The sequence below is a fragment of the Excalfactoria chinensis genome, chromosome 10 (assembly GCF_039878825.1).
Source record: "Excalfactoria chinensis isolate bCotChi1 chromosome 10, bCotChi1.hap2, whole genome shotgun sequence".
NCBI classification, from domain to species: Eukaryota; Metazoa; Chordata; class Aves; order Galliformes; family Phasianidae; genus Excalfactoria; species Excalfactoria chinensis.
The window spans coordinates 12711070-12733325 of record NC_092834.1 but is presented as its reverse complement, the minus strand read 5'-3'; the positions used below and the strand labels follow the sequence as shown (position 1 = coordinate 12733325).

At 41.0% G+C, this 22256-nt stretch overlaps 1 protein-coding gene and 1 long non-coding RNA gene across 2 annotated transcripts in view; one reads left to right on the top strand and one right to left on the bottom strand.

Annotated features, from left to right (window-relative positions):
* The window catches only part of ALDH1A2 (aldehyde dehydrogenase 1 family member A2), a 54661-nt gene that overhangs the window by 10178 nt on the left and 22227 nt on the right, over positions 1–22256 (top strand). The window contains exons 2-4 of the mRNA XM_072345579.1: positions 14001–14105; positions 14354–14494; positions 16020–16149. Coding sequence (XP_072201680.1) covers positions 14001–14105; positions 14354–14494; positions 16020–16149 — 376 coding nt within the window. The remainder of the gene's footprint in view (positions 1–14000; positions 14106–14353; positions 14495–16019; positions 16150–22256) is intronic.
* On the bottom strand, positions 8537–18596 carry LOC140256784 (uncharacterized). The gene is made up of 4 exons (XR_011904854.1): positions 18528–18596; positions 14324–14540; positions 11666–11746; positions 8537–9397 (listed from the first exon to the last, which is right to left on the bottom strand). It is a non-coding gene; the product is annotated as an uncharacterized lncRNA (long non-coding RNA).

The following is a 22256-nucleotide window of genomic DNA, read 5'->3' as shown; positions in this document are numbered from 1 at the left end:
CAGCCCAATCACTGAAGCACTTCCCATGACATTGCACCTCATTCTCATTTACCATTCTGCTAGTGCTAAAAGTCCTTAAAATAGAAATTAGATTTAAACTGGCTTTAATACGTCTTTACACTGTCAAAGTGATATGAGGAGGCATTTATGTAACTGACAGTTGGATGCATAGAATTATTTTTTTAAGAACCGTTTCATTTAGTTACTCAGAACTTTGCTAAAGTTTATTTTAAATGTTCTTTGCATCCAGGCATAATAAAAGCATTGTCCTCATTCTGCTGATTGTTTTCAAACCTTACCAGTGCACCCTAACATGCACATTTTACGTTTCCTCATGCGTCTGTTCAGTTGTAACAGAAATGGTTTGAGTTTATTTTTGGGTAGTTAAGAAGCTATCAGGAAATTACCACCTGCCTTTCCAAATCAAGAGGTTTATTTTATTTTCTGCAATTCCTTCACTTGTGACATATGGTTGCAGCAGTAACCAGTTGTACCAGGATGGCCTGCACAGACCCTTAGAAACACGCACCGTTTTTTTTTTTTCCAGGACATCTGGCTAAGCTTTCACCCATTTTCCATCAGTGCTGATGTTTTGTTGGTCTTCCTCTTTTTATCTTTACCACGTTTTCTTTACCACAGCTACTTAATGGCTTCTTCTGTCTTTTGTGATGTCTGTGGGTTGCTGTTGTCCTAAGAGGTGAGAATCAAGCTCTGCTTTTCCACTTTTCCTCTGAAACTGTGGTACGGAACTAACGCTAAATGTATTGATGATAGCTGAGCCTTGGTGGTCTGACCCTTGGAGAGCAGTTCTAAAATCTCTTTGTTAGTGAAGACATTTTTAGCTAGCATCGTGCAATTGCAAGTGTTAATATTCATCTCTTTCCGTCAACGCTTTTAGAAAGCATTAATTGATTCAGTCTCACTGTAAAAGTTGTGAGAAGGCTTCATCACAGATGGGGGAGTTTAAGTTTGTAGGAGTGTAACTATGACTATCTGAGACAGTGGGTCAGTGGCAGTGGCAGGATCTCTTGTTAAACCAGCCAGACTTCTAGAAGAGTTTTTTTTAATCTAAAAGAAGGGAGATTTGGGTTAGATGTTAGTTATGTACTCAGAGGGTGGTGAGGCCCTGGCACAGCTGCCCAGAGTGGATGCCCCATCCCTGGTGGTGCCCATGGCCAGGTAGGACGGGGCCTTGGGCAGCTGAGCTGGTAGGTGACTGCCAGCCCACAGCTGGGGACTGGGACTGAGTGACCTTCCCTTCCAGCCCAAGCCATTCTATGATTTTGCAAGACTGGTGTGTTTTGTGGTGAATTTGAGAGGATATGTCAGCTTAGCGTGAAGCACAAATGTTGCTGCATTAGAGAAGAATTGGGATTTTACACTGATTGAGATTTGTACAGCCAGAGGAGAAATACCACAACTTCTGAGTGTCTTACTAGTCTAAATGACTGATATTCAAATCAAACACAAATTATTTTACTTGGAAGAGATATGATCCAAGTTTTGTATAAGTGATTCTACTTTGAAAACATCCAAATCAGACACTACTGAGTCAGCTTTGTTGCCAAGAAAAGACTTTTTTCCTCTCTCTCACCTGTCTCTTGCTTCTAGGCTCTGCTTTTGATCTGAGAATCACTGAACCGCAGGGATTGGAAGGGACCTCTGGGGGTCACCAAGTCCAACCCCCCTCCTAAAGCAGGTTCCCTGCCGCAGGTTGTTTCTACTTCTCTTATCGTAGAAGTGGGTCATCTCAAAGGAACTGGCTTTCAGTTTGATGTCTTGAAAACTTCCCTGGCCTCAGACAAATGGGTGTTAACAGACTGGACGCCCCCAAGAGACAAAGCAGTATCCCAAGAGACAGACAAAGCAAAGTAAGGAGCCTACTTTTCCACCAGTCCTTTTCTGTCCAAACAGAGCGCTTAACCTGTACGGTCACCTGCACAATGAACCCCTGTATATTTCGCACGGAACTGCAGGGGTTGGAAGGGACCTCAAGAGATCAAGTCCAACCCCCTGCCAAAGCAGTTACTCTACAATAGGTTGCACAGGTCGGTGTCCAGTTGGGTCTTGAATATCTCCGTAGGAGGGCACTCTCTGGGTACCCTGTTTCAATGATCTGTTGCCCTTACCGTGAAGTTCTTAAACGTGTTTGTATGGAACTTTCTACATTCAAGTTTTAGGCCATTGCTGCTTGTCTTATTACTGTGCACCACTGAGAAGATTCTGACCTCATCCATTTACCTTCTTCCTTTAGATATTTACAAACATTAATCAGATCCCCTTCACCTTCTTTCTTCAGGTCTAGCAGGCCCAGGTTACTCAGCCTTTCCTTATGCAGGAGATGCTCCAGTCCCTTTATTATCTTTGTGTCCCTCCACTGTACTCTTTCTAGGAGATCTCTGTCTTTTTTGGACTGGAGAACTCAGAATGCAGCATTCCAAACGCAGCCTCATTGGGGCAGAGTAGGGGGGAAGATCGCCCCAGTTGTAATGCACCCCAGGATCCCATTGACCTTCTTGGCCCCAGGTGCACAGTGCTGGCTCATGGCCAGCCTGTTGTTGACCAGGACCCCCAGGCCCTTCTCTGCAGAGCTCCTCTCCCACAGGTCATCTCCTAACCTGCAATGATGCATGTGGGAATTCCTCCCCAGGTGCAAGACTCTATACTTGCACCCTGTCTGGATAGTTCCAAAATGAAGTAATTGGTATTTCATACTCTTGTTCCATTAATTTTTTTGAAAGAAGGATGTATTACGAAATGTTCAGTCCCTCCCACTCTGGAGGAGGAAAAAAAATAAAATAAAACAGAAACCCTTCTTATTTTCCATGTATGATTCCTAGGAAATAGAAGTACAGAGTCAGTGATTACATGTTGGCTGTGTGTGCACTTTTATATATGGTATGAATTATGCAGTTGTTCATGCAGTCACCTGTGTGTGTGCTTAAAATGACTCCTTTCTTCATGTGCTTTGCTCTCCTTTGGTGTGACTTGGAGCAGTGGATCTATCAGTTACTCTCTTGTTACTCCCTTGAGTGCTGTCTGGCAGGCAGTGCCCTCCTTGCTGATAGTTGTGCATTCAGACTGCTGATGAAGCTTATGGCATTGCTCCCTTCAGTACTTTCTTGTTAGGAGGAGGATTTCCATTGCTATGATGTGGGAACAACACTGGAAGATCAGGTTTGTTGCCTCTGGTTATTGTTTCTATTCGCTTTTCACATGTTTTGTCTTAGTAAAGCACTTCAGCACAGAGAGAAGGAAGTCCCTGCTATTTAGATTACAACCAGGAGCAAGTGCAGGACGTGTCCAGCAACTGATGAGCACAGCTCTTCCTCCCACCAGCTGGGACAGCTGCTTTCTGTTTGGGTTCTTGTAGCTGAAACACAAATGTGTTCATGCTCTTGTTCTCTGTCTCATTTCATTTCTCTCCTTGAGGGAGCATTAGAACAAATCCTTGATAACTTATTTCCTGGTTAGAAGCCCCTACCTGCTTTCCTGGAGTGGTTCCCCGTGACTGGGAACCTTTGTAGTCAGCTCTTCCAGCTGTTTGCCTAAATGGTCTTTGGGGAGACTAAGAGCAGTGAACCTGGAATAACAACATTTGACTTCAGCTAGGTCCCAAGAGAATTTAGTTATTACTTAATGGATTGAATTGGTGACATATCTTATACCAGAAAGCTGCCAAAGGTTGCATGAAATTAACCTTTAGCAAATGGCCAGTTATTGGTGTATACCCCTTACAGAAAGCTGGGCGTTGGGTGACATCCGTTCACAGTAATTAATACTGTTTTTCATACCTTTACGTGCCAGTAGAATTTGCAGTGCAGGGGTGAAAAAATTCTCAGGTTTAAGTCTTGATGGTGGTTTTCACCATTTAGTGATCATGTGTCATTGTGTTCACTGCGCTGAGCATAAATCCTGTCTTGTAAACAGCAGGGAGACTAATGAGGTCTGCCCACATTCTGATATCATTACATGGAACTCCAGCAGAGAAAAAGGGAATTTGGTTAGAAAGGGGAAAAGAAACCCGAATTCTAAATGAAATGCGGGGAAAAAAAATAGTGTCAGAACCATGTACACATTTTTTAAGGAAGGCTTTTTATTGACAAGACTTATAATGTATTTTGCTCGTTTAAGGAAATCTCTGTCTAGGTGGGTTTTGTTTTTGCCTTAGTCCACATTTTTAGAACTTCATGTTTGGCATAAGGTGAGGGTCATGTTTTTAATTTACATGCTCTGAGTTACTGGTCTGCTTCTATTTAAAAGTAAATAGAAGAGATCATTTTTCACGCAGGCCTCTGTTTCTATATGAAATAACTTGTCAATCATGCATAAAAATGTTAAACGTTGGCAGTGTTTTGCTACACCCCGAAGTGGTTTATTTGCTTGGGACTGTAATCAGCTCTAATCAGCTCTTGCAAGAACACATCCAATTTTAGTCTTAGCACCACAGTGTACCTCAGGGTGTAAATTTGTCAGGTATCCAAGCACAGCAGGGTGCTTTGACAGCTTAAGCCCACTTCTCCCCAATCAGCCTTATGCATAATAAAAAGTATAATGGCCTTTTCCAGTTTGCTGTAAGTAAAGTCAGTGGCCAACCAGCAGAAAGAATCAAAAGAGAAATCAGAAGGGAACTCTGAGGCCAGGGAATCTTGCTAAAGGTTTCTTTTCTCCAGAGGAATAACCTCAAGTAAATAAATCAAGGTTTTTCAAGCGCCTTTACTGAAAAGAATTTACAGCCTGAGAGTTTTCGTTGCACTATTGAATAAGAGAAGAGGTGTAGTGTTCCTTTGCATCTTCCTGAAGAGCAAAAAGGTTTATAAATCAGACTTCTGGGAATTGTTATCTCAGAGCTTCTTCTAACAAACACAATTTGTTTTAAAGGCTTTCACCAAAGATGTCATAAGTGGTAATCCCTATGTTGTAAGTAGGTACTTAATGTGATTTAACTTAATGCTGATGATGCAAAGCTATTCTCCCCCCAAAAGCCCATTAAGAACATCCAATTTTCTGGTAGACTAACACTCCTGCTTACTATCCTAGAGATAAGTGACTGTTTAACCAGGATAATAAGGAATAGCTTCAGACCAAGGCTGCAGACTGAGCACGGTGTGAACATTCAGACTTGAACACAAACTTACTTTCGTGTAGGAGTAATTTGAAGTTGTGTGTAAAGACGTGCACAAACAGGCACTTGCAGTCACCTAAAGGAGTGTACTGGTGAAAATCATTGTTTCTGCTGCCTCTTAGTAAGTATGGCACAGGTAGAAAAGGGCCAGTGCAAACCAGCAAACGGTTTATGTAAACCAAATAAGAAAATGATAAGTACTGAGTTTGATTTCACACAGCCCTGTTGTGCAGGTAGCTCTGAGTTCATACAAATAATGCTTCTCATACTGCCTGCTCATTTGTTTGTTTGATTTCATTTGATTTTGGCTTTGTATATAATGACACAGAAGGAAACATCGCTGGCATCATTTAGCAAAGCCTTCTAAGTGCAGTTTCTGGGGATATTCAAAATAAAAAGTAGAAATGAAGGCGAACTTCCCAGGAGCTTATTGCTGCTCACTTGGGTCTAATATAGAGTTAGCACTTTGCAGGTCAGTGGCTCTGCTATTTGTCTCTGACCTAACAGATCTGGAGTTCTTCACATCAAAACCAAGTCTTGCTGAGCTGAGATCAAACGTGTTAAGGTAAGGATCTTGCCAGTGATTTATCGTGCCAGGGAGGGTGATCAGGCCATAAGGGGCCACTGCAAATGAAGTTGACATTCCAGCAATTTCTCACGTGTAAGGTAATTTTCCCAAATGGAGCTTTTAAGTCAGAATATATTTTTGCCTGGTGTATTTTTTGTGTGTGTGTGTGTTGCCTGCCGTGTCTTTAATTCTGGGAGGAGAATATATTTATACAGCATAGCTTATCTGTCAGTGTTCTTTGGTGATGAGCATTTAAAACAGCAAACAGTTACCTATAAATAATCTGCTGCATTCTTTTAAATGGAAGAATATGTCTCCTGAGTACAAATAGACAGATTGCCCTGGTCTGTGTTGTGCAAAAGGAGTTGTCATGGAGGAGTGTGTGAGGCCAGCAAAGCACAGCTGATACAAAACACAGGAAAACTACAGGCTAATATAACCTTGTTTGTACAAACCCCTCCTCATTCCCACAGTCTTAAATGAGCGCTTGTGGAAGTTTCCAGGATCAAGTTCTTAATAGCCACAACTTCATTAAAGCCCACTGACAGCTCAATCATTGATCCTGTAAACAAAGACACCCTCCCCTTCTCTCCCGATTTAATGGATTTGTTAGAAATGTTTCATTTTCAATTGCAGTAAATGCCATCAAGGATTACGCTCCATAAAAACCACTGCGGTCCTTGCCCAAGTCATTCAGTGATTGCTTTTTCATTGTTATCAGTGGAAACCTGGAGCATACTTTGTTCTGGGGGCATCCCATCTTCAGACAAGAATGTTTTTGAATGCAGTGCAGAGCAAGAGAGCAAAAAGGATGAGGGAAGCTTGGAGTTGGTTCCATAGGGATACATGAAATGTTACGTGAGCTGCAGGATAAGTGTTGTTGCTTCTATACTTTGCCGCTAACAGCACAGAAATTCTTCATTAACCTAAAAAAGTAGGGATTGCTTTGAAGTTTCTCTGAAAAGCAGAAAATACTTTATAGTCTTCATGTGCTGTAAGTAGAGGGTTTTTTTTCCACAGGTTGAAGGGGATGCCTGAATGAATGAAATGTTTGTGGTGGCTTTAGCTCAACAGAAAATACAGTCTGAACTTTCCTCTTTTTAGATGAATTTTCTCAAACAACCAGATGCAAAGTAATCCCTTTAATGAGGCTAAATTGAAATAATGGATGCTACATCAGCATGTGGCACAGTGAGAAGCCAAAATAGGAGAAGGTAGCATTGCTGTCTGGCAGGCTGGATTTTGTTCAGGACATACCTGTGGGGAAGGAAAAAAAGCAAAGTGAGCGTGCTGCTTACTGTGTGTTGTAAGGACTTACTGAATCCCCTCGACTAATTACTCAGACTTCCTAATTCCAAATCATACAAACAGGAACGTTGAGATAAGCAGGGACTTTTTTCAAACGGGTGCCCCCTACAGCTTAGAAAATAAACATGACAGGTTTCCCTGTCTGATGTGCTGCCATTTGCAAAAGAACAGACTCGACTCCCAGAAAGGCAGAAGACTAATTAACACAGGGAGATAGGCAGGGCAAACATTTGGTGTGAGGGATTTGGGACACAGGGCGGGGGGAGACAAAATCATGTTACTTTTCACTTTCACAGCAGCCTTTCTCTGGTTCCATTTGCTGCACAGGGAACTTGTATTTCCCCGAGTTTCTTTTCCCATTCAAGCCCATTTCCTAGCATACTGTTCCCAAAATGTATCCTAGCTGTGAGTGGCTCAGAGAGGATCATGTATTTGTCTTGAAGCACCTAAACATTGGGCCATAAGGTCTGAGAGAGCCTGAGCTCCCACTGTAAGTGCCGTCATTAGATCCTCCAGCTTTATCTCTGCCACACTGAAGCCTGATTTCATTTACACGTCACCAAGGGCTCCAAGTAGTCACCTGTTTTAAATGCTTGGCTTCTGATCCAGACTCCACTGATGTCAAGAACCGTGTGTGATTTCAGTAGGCTTGGCTCAGGCGTTGCTACTTGGATGTTATCTCCAGAGAAACTGAACATTCAACTCTTCTCACCCAGTTGGATACCCCAGCAAAGAACTGAGGCTGCAGTATGATCCTCCTGCTCTGGGGTACAAATGAGTTAGAGCAAACAAAGCAGAGTTGAGTGCAGCTTTAGAAAAAAGCTCTTTTTTTTTTTTTTTTCCCCAACATATATTTTTTAATTATTTATTTTTTGGAATGCATTTTTAGGTGAGGCTGAGAGACATAAGAGGCGGGGCAAACGAGGGTGTCAGCAAAGAACCAGACAAAGAAGAAAAATAGAACGTGTTCTGTTGTCGCTTGGCCTTTGCAGGGTTGGGTGTGGGTGTCTGGTCTCCAGTGAAACAGCTTGGTCTCCAAGTGGCACTGTCTCTCCTCACGCTGCTACCATTACTTTTCTGTCACCTGGGGCTCAATCCAGCTCCCACTGCAGCCAGTTGGAGTTTTCTTATTGATTGAACCTTTAATGGCTGATAGTTACATCCACAGGACATTGCTTGTGAGAATTAGATTTAGTGCAGAGTTTGCTTTTATTTATGTGTAGTTCACGGTGACAGTGGTAATTCCTCCACATATGAACAGCATCTCATTGCAAGAACTGAAATCTGTGTCACTTCTGCAGGAGTAATACTGCTCTGTGGTAACTGTAATGAACAGCAAGATAACCAGTTGTGGTTGGGTGCTCAAGCCACACAGACAGCCTTGATTTATGCAGCGGCATTGTCTGAAAGTGGTGCAGTCATTGGCACTGCTGAGCAAAAGGCTCCCGTGCCGACTGCCCTGAGAAGCAGGATTCAGCACTGAGAATAGGCGGGAGGCTGTGCCCATTGCTCAGGATTTGTGAGCTGCCCAGCAAAAAGCATTGCACTCTTACTGGTGGCCTGAACAGTCCCTCTCTGAAGAACAGCAGCGTCGCTGATCAGTTGCTGACCAGCCACCAGTGGATCTGCCGGGGCTGGCTTTTGCTTTCCTAACGCCTGTTTATAAAAGCAGCTTTTTGCTGATTCTGAAGCCAGCTGCTGGTTTCCAGTCAATCCCAAGAGTGCCTGACAAAATGCTCTGCTGGAAAGTGAGAGATTTGTTGTATCGAGACAGCCATAAAAGTGAAGGAAAACAAAGCCTGAGAAAACAAACAAGCTGCACCTCTGATTGGCAATCCCTTCAATTTCATTCTGTTACAGTCGTACTAATCGTTAGGACTCCTGAAATGCTTCCAAAGGAGAGGAAATGAAATTGCTGTGATGGGAAAGGATATGAAATTTCCTGACCAGACTGAGGCACAGGTGCCCGGTATCTGTGATGTTATGAAGTATTTACCAAGGGAAATGATGCTGCTGGATTTTTTGCATGCTTCTAAAATGGTTGTGTCCCCCTCCCCATCTCACACACACACACAAAAAGCCATTCTGTATTTCTTAATGCCTCCAGCTACGAGAAGATGCCGAGGGCCGAACAGCTGTGATTTTCTTATAAAGTACTTTGGCATCTAATGCCCCCTCCCCCATCTCTGCAGATTTAGCGTCAAAGGCTCTCCAAGGAGAAAGCCACATATGAAAAAAAGATCTTTGATGGAATGAAACTATAAGCAGCCACTAAATCAATTGAGTTAGGAAATTCCCATTCATTCCTCCATTCATCCAGAACCGTATCTCCTGTGGGAAGCCATTATTATTTGGATGTTAAAATCCTCTTCCTGTACCAAAAAACATTTCTGGAGCTGCAACAGTAAAAAAAAAAACATTGTTTATTAAATCCATGGGAAAATAATTCCACCTCCAAAGAGCTGGAAGCTGGGCCACTGTCTGTGCACTGCCCAAATATCTTACTTATACAGCTGGGGAGCCTGAAGAGTGTCTGGTGACATCATCACTAAGCAATAGTGAATTAAGAATGCAGATCATCGTTTCCCTCACACATCATTTGAGAAGGTTTTCAAGAAAGGAAATGAAAAGTTACATTGTTGCCACCTGTGTTGATTGCTCTGCTGACTTAATGTATCCCAAATTACCTTTTTTCCTGTATGTTTTCGGAGAAGATGATACAACAGAAGAGAGGCAGTGAGCAGGCAGGAATCCCCAGGGAACTGATAAATTGGTCCCACTTTCCAAATCCAAAACCAGCTCCAGGGTGACCATAAAAGGGAACCGATAGTGCCAGAAAACCAAACCAATTCAGCTGCTGTGCTGAATTTCAACTAATTTTACACCTACACAGACCAAATAATACTTGTTTTGTACTTGCTTAGTGGTAAATAGTGATGAAAACATAAGATCCTGTCTATTCTCTACCCGCTGTATGTTTTGTTACCACTGCATTGCAGAGTATATTGTTCAGCCTCGTTTTGTAGACATCAGTTTCTCTCTGCTTATCCCTTGTATTTTCCTAATGGTTTACCTGTATGGTTTGATAACAAACATGAAGTTGCTAACTATTAGTAAGCCAGCTGGGACAGATGGTACTTATACACCATACTGTCACTGTTTATTTGCAAAGCCTAACGTGCTTTGCTTTATGCAGAAAACATTTACTCTTGGCTTGATTTCAAAACTGATGAGCATACGACAGTGCTACTGAGCTCAGTGCACTGTGCTTCTTAACAGCAGCTCTTATCCAGAGTGCGGTGTATTGCTTCCTTCCAACTACGTGTCAGCAGAGTCAAATTAATTTGGAATTTGACATGATTACTTTAAATGAGCTTTTCCTTTGCATTCAGCTTGGTATGTTACGGTATCTCAAAGGCTATGAGCAGTCACATGCCCTGTGTGATGGCTCAGAAGTTACATGGTGGGGCTGTTATCTTTCAGCATTCTGACATACTAAAATGTCTCGGGATAGCGTGTTTGTATAAGGTTGGTGTACCAGGAAGGAGGTGCATCTCATCTCCTTTGGAAAAGAAAAGAAATTATCAGGAGACCTTCAGGATGTTATGGGCAGGCCGACACTCCAAGCACACCGCACATGGGCACGCAGGGCTAAAGTTTAACCAGTGGCAGTACCACGCAGCACATAGATGGATGGCACACCGTGGGCTTTTCCCTACTGCAAACCACAAAAGGTAACACTGGGACTCAAACAAAAACAGATTACCTCAGTAACTCCTGGAAAACTCAAGTGGTTAATCAGTTACCTTTTATTTACATATATATGCTTAATGCTGAATTAAGTTGTAAAAACCAAAGGCTGATTTATAGCCCCAGTCAGCCTTAATTAACATTGATTCCAGGGGAACAGTAAATGCGAATAGCCTTTGCAATTGAGGTTGAACAATGAACTCACTGGGTGTTGTCCAATTTGTAGCATGATTTACATGGAAGGCAGCCCTTCTTTTTTCTAGGGTTATCCCTTTTTCATCTGGTGTTTAGGATGGGTTATATATAATCCATAGATAGGAACATTTGCTGTCAAATATTCTACCTGATTTAGAGTTAGCCTTTACCATGGTCACTATAAATAAGGGAGGAAAAAGAAAAAGAACAATTTGAGGCTTTGCAGGGATTCCTTGTTCTTGCAATGTGTCATCGCTTGTCCATTTCATGGCATTTTTACGAAGTGGCCATAATGAAAGTCAGATTAAATGTACAGGATATATATGTTTAATCAACAGCCGGTGGTGTCAGTACTGCTGGACAAGTTATAAAAGCCCCCGTGAATGCAAATTTATTGCAAAAGAATCCAAGTCTTAGTGGTCGGAATATCTATCGCATGGTACTACCTGACACAGAACACCTAAAACTTTCAAAAATGAATTATTTAAGTGTAAGGTTTTGCTTGTAAAGCCGCCAGCTGCTGGATTTCAAGACTTGAAACCGTTCCAAAACACGGGACTAGGTACTTTATGTGTGCACTAGAGTAAATACGCTGATTTTACTGCCAATTTAAATGTGCTCAGTTTACAGTAATGAGCTTGTATAGGCAATACCTTGTTTATAGAAAGTGGAACAGGAAGAAACTAACATTAACCATTACCAGTAGCAATTTCTCTTACCTTCAACTCTTAACTTCATACCAAATAGGTCATGCCCACGTCTTATCTGAAATATTTGCTCCAATTCTTCTTTTTCTAAATCTGTGGAATAAATGGAACAGTCAGTAAAATACACCTTGTAGTTCCAGTCAGCGTGCAGTGCAAAACTCTTTTGTCATTCCAAGGCACTGTTTCTTATTTTAAGAACATTTCTTATTCTAAGAACATGAACACACTGTATGTACAGGCAAGGCTGATGATAGATGTTCTCTCAGCACAGTATAGTCAGCATTTTTAAAATCTCTTTAAAAATAACAGACCACTTCTATAAGGGAAAAGCACTGAACTGCAGTTGTGTCCGCTGAAGTAGTTTTGCTCAACCTGTTTTATTCTTTCAAGACAGAGATCACATAAGAAACCAAAGTGTTTGTGTACGTTCTGTAACCTTACGCAAACATCTTTGCATCATTTGCTCCTGAAGCTGCAAACTCCTCTCTGTTCCCCTCCCTGCTCAGGGCACTTCCCCCACCTCACATAGAAAGTTAATGCCAGCGAGCAGAGTGGGAAGCATGCCTAATAACAATCCTTCCACATAGGTCATAGATCCAAGTTTCTTTGTTTTGCTTACACAGTCTAAAAAGTGATTGTGATACACTAGAGGATTTCTGACTTCTGGTGTCAGTCACCACAGCTGGTCCCAGCATCTCTTTTGTCACCTTATTTTGGCTGGGTTAGCTCCGAAGTGTCTCAACAGAGACCAAAAGCTGAGTTTGGAAAGCACTGTAATCACTGAGCAGGGAGGCAGTGCCTACAGTCTGAGCTTACAGTTCAGAGACACAGACAGGTTCAAGGGAAACACAGAGTATGAAGACAGCAACAGATGGGAAACAGTGCAGCAGGTCCTGGGTTAAATGGCCCTTAAAAAAAGTGTGTTAGGGGGCTGGAGGTGGAATAAAGAGAAGATGGACTCTGAAGTGGATTGAAGGGCGTACAGCAAAATGGCTGAAGCAAGAGGCATAGATAAGGAAGCACAATGGAAACACATCCATTAAAGCAAAAGCACATCATCACTGGTTTCACTGCACAGTTGTTCCATCTCCACAGGCTTTTTGAGGCAGGCACAGGCTCCTTCTGCCACATCCGAGTCAGCCAGACGGGAGTCAGCTCTGAAGCAGCAGCAGTGACAGTGGCATTAGTGTGGCACTGAGCCGGAGCATTGTAATGAACACAACTACTTGGCTTCCATTTGGCTTGGGAATAGGATGAGCAAGTTCATGTCTGATAACTCTACAAATACATTTATGCCTTCATGTGCAAATAGGAGTGTGCCGTCCTCACCATGATCTTTTCATTTATAGACTCTTTATACCCTTTGATGTTGCAGCTTTTCATATTGACTGTATTTTCATTAGCAGTAGAATTCCTATTGGTTTCAATGAGGCCAGGACTTCCCCTTCAGCATTTAAAGCTGTATTTCTTGAATACAATAAAACAGCATTGATGCTTGAAATAAAAGGAACTCATATGGTACTTGGGCTCTGGATAATTTTTTTGTCTTAGAAAGATTTCAAGGACAGAAAGTCTGAATTCCAGGAAAACTTTCCTCCCGGTCATTTTCCTGGAGTGACTTATTTCATATTTGCTAATAAATAATTGCGTCTGGTTCTTGAAAATAACTCAATAGAAAAATTAACGTGCATATCTGAGCTACTAGTAAAAATCTACTTTAAATTAATTCATTACCTCTTTCAGGACAGCTGTTGTCAGCACCATTAAACTGCACATTTGGTTTGCCCGTGACAATTAAAATGTCAACACGGAGAGAATTTGACAATTTCTATTGTTCCAAGAAAATACACATTAATTCTGTGCTGCAAGCCGTCACTGTAGCCATAATCAACTGACTGTGTATTGAAGAACTGCGATGTTTGAGATTATTCAGCCTTGACTGGATTGTATCAATGACCAAATGTTTACTTACTGAGATGGGTACTGAATGATTACTCCAAAACCTTGTCTTGGCTCCAGCAGTTTCAAGGCTTTTTCTCTAATACCAACACTTATTTCTTTAGCTTATTCGTCACAGTGCTTGCATCAAATTTCAACGTCAGCCAGAAGTTCTTTTAGACTTTAATGTTGCTTCTGTAGTGACACTGTCACAGAACACACAAAAAGGTGGCTCAGGCTGAGCTTGAACTCTTGAAAACTCTAATTTTCACAGGCATAAAGAAACTCCAGGTTTTTCATATAGCAGAATCTGCACATCCTCTCCTGGATCTTGCTGTCTTATATGTTACTGATGATGCAGAGGTACTGATGATGCAGAGGTACTGATGATGATTCTTCCCTTTTCTAGATTTTTATCAATAATGAGTGGCAAAATTCCGAAAGCGGGAGAGTGTTCCCAGTATACAATCCAGCAACAGGAGAGCAGATCTGTGAGATCCAGGAAGCAGACAAGGTAACACATCACATGAACTGGTACACAAACTGGTATATATGTATAAGCACATCAAATGTATAGATAGATACATTCCTGTGTTTTTATATGTATGTACAAATAAAGCAACAGATCTGGAATACCACCACTGAACAGTTATTAATCCCAGTTCCAAAACCCATTATGTGACTAAGAGATCACTGCACAGCAGATTTCTTAACCCTAGCAATATTATTTACCTTTATTTGTTATTTCTTCTTTCTCGATAGGTTGATACAGACAAAGCGGTGAGAGCAGCTCGCCTTGCTTTTTCTCTAGGTTCAGTTTGGAGGAGGATGGACGCATCGGAAAGAGGCCAGCTCTTGGACAAACTAGCAGACTTGGTCGAAAGAGACAGGGCAGTTCTTGCTGTAAGTAGCACATGAAAATCAACAATCAAATCACCTGTTCAGTTACCTGAAAGTAAATTAATATGTGAACATGTGAATATAATCAAAAACTAGAATTAGCTTGATGTTTAAGACTACTGACTCAAAGCTCAGCAAAACCAGTAACAGTCTTTCAGCTGCAAGCTTTAAATTAAGCCTGAGAAAAATGAATGTGTCTGCACGGATACACATATATACGTACACCTAATACATGCACTTGTGGCTTTCCTCAAATAACAAATAGAAGATTGAATAAAGTGATTGTGCAGATATTAGTGAAATAGCAGGCAGAATTCTTACTGTCACTGAACTGGTAAGAAATTGTGAGTGTTGCACTGTTTAGCTCACATGTGAAGCCATGTAAACGGTGGCATTGTTAATGTTATTTTCCGCATGTCAAGTGCTTTGAACTAAGCTGCCGAACATCTTAATTCCAGCTTTGTCAACATTTAAATCATCTTACCACCAGTGTACACTGTAAAATCGCCACAGGGAGAAGGAAGTGCTCAGCAAATCAACTTTACTCAGCCTGTCATTTGATTTGTATTTCCAGAGCCAAGTTCTTTACTGAACTGCACCACAGGCAATGCCATTAATTGCTTGTAGGGATGTAAGTCAGTGCAGAATTAGGCCTCTATTATTCTTTATAGAAATTCATTTGATGGTTGGTGTGTTACACATGGGCGTACTTTGCCCATTCTTAATGATTTCTTTTAGACAGCCATTGAATCAGTTAAGCCACGCCAGATCTTAGGACATTTTATTGGATTCTTTTTGCTAAATGGTCTTAGGAAACCCTAAGAGGATAGCTTATAAGATACTTTTAAAAATAGGAATATTAACTTAAAAGTAAGGACATTAGGCTGTTAATTTATGAGCTTCCCTAGAGGAGAGTTTGTTTATTTGATGGTAATAAATAAACGGGCTGTACATTATAGATATCTCAGACCTCAGCAGGAGTCCTGGCAGCCATACAGAGAAATTTTTATATTCACATCAATTATACAGAAGGATATGTCCATTCTTCTCTTTATGGATTCAGATCATTTATACAGGGTTACAAGGAGCCCCTTCTCAGCTGTTATCATTAACATAACAGAACCTAGTTTGACAGGCATTTTTATCTTGGCTCCTGATTAAAACAATTTAGCATTTATATATCTGGACCAAACACAGTGGCTATTAGGTCCAAAATGCAGTCATGCACATGCATGCGCATACACACACACACAAACACACAGGACAGAAAGATACAGACAGAGACACATGCTTAAAAATCATAGTAATCCCAGAATGCTCCAGAAGGAACCTTGTTTTGTTCTTAAGGAAAAAGCCTTTTTTATTCACAATCACAAAAAAAAAAAAAAAGTAAAAAAGTTGTTCTGAACTGTCTGGTCTTCATTAAAATCTTTCTGTCATGACTGAAGAGCTGTTGGACAGTGAATACTGAAGACAATAGTCTAGAAATGCTACTCTGTTTATATATCAACTTTTTCTTGTCCTCTAGACTATGGAATCACTGAACAGTGGCAAACCGTTCCTGCAAGCCTTCTACGTAGACCTTCAAGGAGTCATAAAAACCCTGAGGTACTATGCTGGTTGGGCAGACAAAATCCATGGAATGACCATACCTGTAGGTAAGGAAGATTATGGTATTGTTGTACACCTAAACCTTCTGATGGCCAAATGCATTAACAGATCACAGCTTTATGAAAGGCAGAAAAGAACTTGCTTTTCCTGGTTAACATTGGTTTTATCAGTGCTGAAGCAGATGTTTAAAAGTTAGCGAGGGCTGGAGTGGATCACCTGCTACTGTTCTGCCCTACATGCACATGCAAAATAGTGTTTTGTTTCTTTGGCATGTATCAATCTGAGAAGGAGATGGCTTAGCATCTCCTACATTGAAATACTGTAACACAAGAGCTCATTTCTTATAAACCTGACACATGAAAATATGGTTTTAGCTGCCTGTTTATGAAACAGCATGCTTACCTATCTATCTAGTTGATATATTTCTTATTATTGCTGGTGCAAATCCTTTTACTTGAGACTAGCACTATATCCAAATTCATTTATACTTTGAGAAGAATTTGCAGGGTTACTGTAGAAAGCTGTACAGCCATATTTTGTTACATATACTTCCTCACACCATGCAGTAGGATGACTTTCATGTTTTATGTATGAGTGTAATCTTCTTGACTGCTAAGAAATTTATTCTGGGTTTTTTTTTGTTGGGTTGTTTTGGGTTTTTTTTTTGGTGAAAAGATAAGAAAAAACCCTCGCCGTTACTTTTGCTCAACAAGTCTCTTCCTCCTGCTCCTCACTCCCAGCTGTATAACAAATACAGGCTGAATTTTCTGATGCAAAAAAAATTCATTTGCAGTCTGGTCTAGCTGTGCCAACTGCTGTAATTATGCAAAATGGCCCATGATAACAAAGAACAGTTTTATGCAGGTGCAATCATTAAGATAAATAACTTATCTTCTGCCTACATAAAATACATCTAGGGAAAAGCAGTAAGGAAAACCCATATGCATTCTATGGATTCTTTTCAGCTTCATGATGCACACTGTTCATTGCACGTGCATGTTTATTGCATGTTACTGAAGGAGATGAGGAAAGCCCACTGACAAACAAATGGATTTCATTGTTGTCTTTGTAGACACCTTTACATACCCATTCATTTCCATAAAATTACATACTGTAACATGATATCTGCAGTGCTGTAGTTTGCCTCTGAACAGAAGACCACAAGATTGCAAAAGCGAGGCAAACGTTGTGCAATTTATTGCAATGTTAATCATCATGGTGTTTCAGCTCATTTAAAACGACAGTGTGTGCTGACTTATGTTTATCATCATTAGTGTATCATCACCAAAGAAATGACAGCATTAATATTTCTGGTATCCACACTCCTGTAAGGACTTATGAGGATTTCCACAGCCATTTGGGACGAGATTCATAAATCCTGTTTTTGCTGCTTAGTTTTCATATTTAAACATGCAAAAGTGCAGAGCACACCATGAGTTCACGTACTCCACAAATTTCTTGTTTGCTAATCCCTTTCTCCCTGGGCAGGGAATGCCTCCTTCTCAGTCGTAAGCCCTGCAGGAGCACAGATTTAGGTCTGCCGCCAAAAGCCATTGCAGGCTGGAGGAGAATAAATATTCTCTACTTATTCCTGACCTCAAATAGCGAAACAGATGAGACCCCCGAATTTCTCAGTTTAAGTGGGTGATAGAAGGGAGAGGGGAGACAACATTTTTAGCAGACCTTCCTAAATGCAAACTTCAGTGCTGACACCAGTTATCAATAACAAGCAACATAAGTTATTATTTCTGATAAAGTACTCTGATTCTCAGGGTATCAGTTAATTCTTCCTCTTGATTTAACACTTCTCTGTGTGCCATTAGTTACTAGATGATAAATTTGCCGTTCTATAAAAGCTAGTTTAGAGCAAGGCCAGTGTTAAACAGCAGTTCCCTTTACATTCACCTACTATCAGCTCTCACCATAGGAAACCTAACAAGAAAATAACAACAAAAAGCAAACCAAAATCCTAACTAAATCTTCTGTTTCTACATAGAGAGTTAATAAACCTGAAACTTCCCAATCTTTCATCTGTTTCTGTTGAGGGTTTATTTTCCTCTAAAATAACAGCAGGTAAGTGATAAGTAGAAAACAGAAGTGGTTTTTTACAGTCACATTCCTTTTGGTCCCAAAACTGCTAAAAGCTTCAGACTGACCTTTGCTTGCTCCCATTTGTTAAGGCTTGATGATTTAAATTAAAACAGAATGAGGCTAGACTACAAGCTGTTAAACTAATAAACTGAATGCAAGTGAAAATGTATCTTTATATACATCGTACAGTATGATACAGCTTAAAGAACCAACTCTGCTCTCCTCACGCTTGTGTGCTACGTGCTACTGTATGCAGCATGTGCCTGTATTATGATTGCTATGCAAATAAATTATCTGTGATGGAGAATCGTAATAGAAACATGAACAAACTCACCTGCGGAACATATTGCTGCCCCAGAATGAGATCCCTGGGTAAGTGGGGCTTCATTTCTCAATAAGAATCTTCGTGCTGAGCAGTTGCAAATTGATTTGGCTCTATCGATCCCAATGAATGCCAATTCACATCAGCTGGGAATATTAAAATAATGAAAAATAAACCTTTTAGAATAAATATTTGAATTGGATGTGGAATCAGACTGTCAGAGCCCTCTCAAGCAATGTCCTTATAGCTGCCAGCTAGTAGAAGGCTGAGAGTAACAAGGATCAACGTATAGTTGGAATAATACAAGTATATAGTTATAATTACAGAGTAAATAGCCAGAGGGTACCTAAGAAAAGACTCACCTGTGCTGAGGCTTTCAGCAAGATGGATGCTCACCAGTGTTGAGACTCACCACAAAAACTCCACAAAGGAGCAATCTCCTGAAAGAGATGCTACCTTAGTGGTGGTCAGCCCTTAAGTGGGATCTAGGAGAGGTGGAGTCAAGCTCCATCCCCTTCAGGAACACAGCTGAATTACCTTCACCTGTGCTCCCACAGCTGACTTGTTGTTTGCCTCAGATGGTTAATCAGAGGTTCCAGCTGTGATCAGCAGTTTCCCTTACAATCAACTATAGCATCATAGACCAAGTGTCAGTAGTATGAGTCATATACACTAATCTTAAAACTCTAAAGAGTTTTAAAAGTCTCCCATTTCATTTCTGAGCATAGGAAGCTTTCAGTGCTTACTGTTCAGAAAAAAAGCGATTCACTTCATCAAACTTGAGTTCTTTTCCATGGTAACAGCTTATTTTACATTAATGGAATAGACTGCTCTTAGATATATATCTGGCTTGTCCAGAAGCATCTGAGTAACTTGAAGGCATGTACGCTCTCAAAGATATTGTTAGAAAGAAATCTCAATAATCTTGCCTGAATAATAAGTCTGTGCATGATGAACTTTGAAAGTAGGTGTCCAAAAAAGCAACTGTCTGCAGTCTGGTGGAAGAGAGCAGGATGAGCAGCTCTGCATGGCAGCTGTTGCTTTCAGAAAAGAAAGTTCTGCCCACATTTGTTGGAAGTACGATTTGTCTGACTTGGTAACCAGATTCAGTTTATCTGTAACTTTGTGCTGTGAAGCACACAGACATGTGGCAGTGATTATGGAGTGACAATTTGAAGTCAATACGGTGCTAACATAGCTGTGTTACTGTTGTCACCATCCACCTCTCACAGTAATACCACATACGAGCTGGTATTTTTAGCTTACTCTTTTATGTATATGTCTCTTGAGAACTTAGACAACTTTGCCTCTATATTATTTTTCACTCCTACTTTACTTCTGTCTCATTTGATGAGTCTTCTTATAGTATGCAAACGACTGCTAGCACCTGGAAGAGATAACTTATAAAACCACACAGATCATGTCAGTTTGTGCAACGACCATTTTCATCTCCACAGAGATGTTTTTTAGAGTCTGGAGATCAAAATGGTGCAGTGACATTTTGTTGACACAAAGGAAACTATTTTCCTTCTCCCTTACCTGATATGAAACTCCTTTCTCTATTCCGTCTGTTCTGTTTAGGTTACACACTGCTGTTGCCTGTCTCATCATTGCTCTCTTTCTGGTCCCTTGCTGATGTAGTCGCTGCTCTAGTTCTGAAATCTGAATCTCTGAAATCTGCTGAGTAAATTCTGTAAAGTAGATGTACAAAAATTAGCAGACCTGAACATAAGCTATATCTAATCAAATCCAAGTTGAAGTCTTTACATAAACCCAAGAGACTTTATGAGTTAATCCATTTATTGTCATCACAGAACAGCAGAAGGTTCCCAAAATGTACTCCATCGCGACGTCAGGTCTTCACCTGCACCGTTACAATAGGAGTGAAAACACTGCAATCATTCCTTCTGCTATTCTCTTTCTCCCCCCCATCATTTTCTGCCTTGGTAAATCCTCTCCCCTGATAGGATACCAAGTAACCTTCGCATTGTTCTACAATACTTACTTAGTTGAAATGATTTTTTTTACATAAAGATTTTTTTTCTAGATGACCAAGCACTGCTGGCCTAGGTGCACATTCATCCTATCAGAGAATTGTTGGGGTAGGAAGAGGGACCTCTGGAGATCATCTAGTCAAACCCCCTGTCTCCATCCACTTGACTCCCATCCCTTAGATGTTTATAAGTATTGATAAGATCCCTCTTCAGTCTTTTCAAGGCTGGACAGTCCCAGGTCTCTCAGCCTTTCCTCATGGAAAATGCTCCAGGTCCCTCATCATCTTTGTAACCCTGCTGTTTAATGCCCTGCCCTTTACCCTTCCTTTAGTTGTAGCCTCACTGAAAAACATTCGACCTGAGTTCAGAGGTGCTTTGAGCCTGAGCTACTTCATACAGCTACAAGAACCAGTTTAGGTGCAAAAGTAGACTAAACTGTACTTTGTGTGGGTGCAGGCCAAGCACAGTAACAAAGCTGATGGTTAGTCCTCAGACACAGGACATTGTTTTCCTGCTGTTTATTGATGGGGAAGAAAGATGCATCATATTACAGTATACATAACCTTAGTGAGGGCTGAAGCAGCAACCACCATGCAACTCTGTCAGAGAGCATGAGCTCCATCAGGCCCCCATGGTAATCACTTATACCAGCTGTGCAAAATGAGCCAGCACAGAGACCTGCTGCTATAAGCAAGCCAGGCCATGTGAAAGGTTTCCACAGACCACAGGCCTGACCCCAAATCACAGATCTGTTTATTTCATGACCTGACTCAAGCTGCCCTGTGCTCAGCAGTGCTTTCTTTAGTTAAGGACTGCAGATCCAGCATAACAGCACTCACTTTAACTAATGATACATCTCACCCCTGTGTACTGTTTTTGCCATTTTTGTTCAATCAGGACCTTAAAAACAACAACCAGAACAGAAAGTTAAATATTTCCCTCAAACCACCCACAACTGCTCTTTCTGAGTCTGCAGTCTGCTTTTCCTGCATCTTTGGATTAGTACATACTCCTTTTTCTGTCAAAGACCAGTGAGAAAAGCTCAGAATTTCCAGTTTTCCAGCTGCTTTGTCCCTTGATTTCTTCTCCTCTACTTGACCAAAAGGTTTGTGACAACTTCTGATTCTCCGTTGTCTTGTTTTCCAGCTGCATTCAGCTTCTCCCTGTAAACTTAAATTGACTGCATGTTTAGCTTGAGGCCACGTCTGATAGAGGCTTTGTTCTACAAGTCAGCTATCAGCACAGCTATGCAGTGAGTGCTGTATTCTCCTTAGTGCTGAGTTCTGCAGTGAATTACGCTCAGACACATCAGTCACAGAACTGCCATCTTCATTCCGAATCTGCACACTGTGGTATACCATTCCGCTACTTTAAACTCCCCTTGTCTTCAATGGAAGATGAATGAGAAGTATGCTACTTTATTTTTCCCACATCTGCTTGTATATATACCTTTATTCTGTCAGTCCTTTCAGGTAACTGTCTTTGTGACTCTCCACTTGGCTCACCCTGAAATCAGCAGAGACCGGTAACTGTCTTCCTTGCTGCTGCCCTTTTTTGTGCTGTACAGCTTGTCTTCTTTCCCAAGGAGCAAAGCTGGTGACTTTCTGATGCGATGCCTGTTTCCTTTGTTCCACAGAAAGAACAATTAGATTGCTCCTGAACCTAGGTTTCCCATGCTGGCTCATGAAAAAACATTTCCATGAGTTCTTTATTTCTTTTACTGCCATCAAAGGCTGATCCTTAGAGC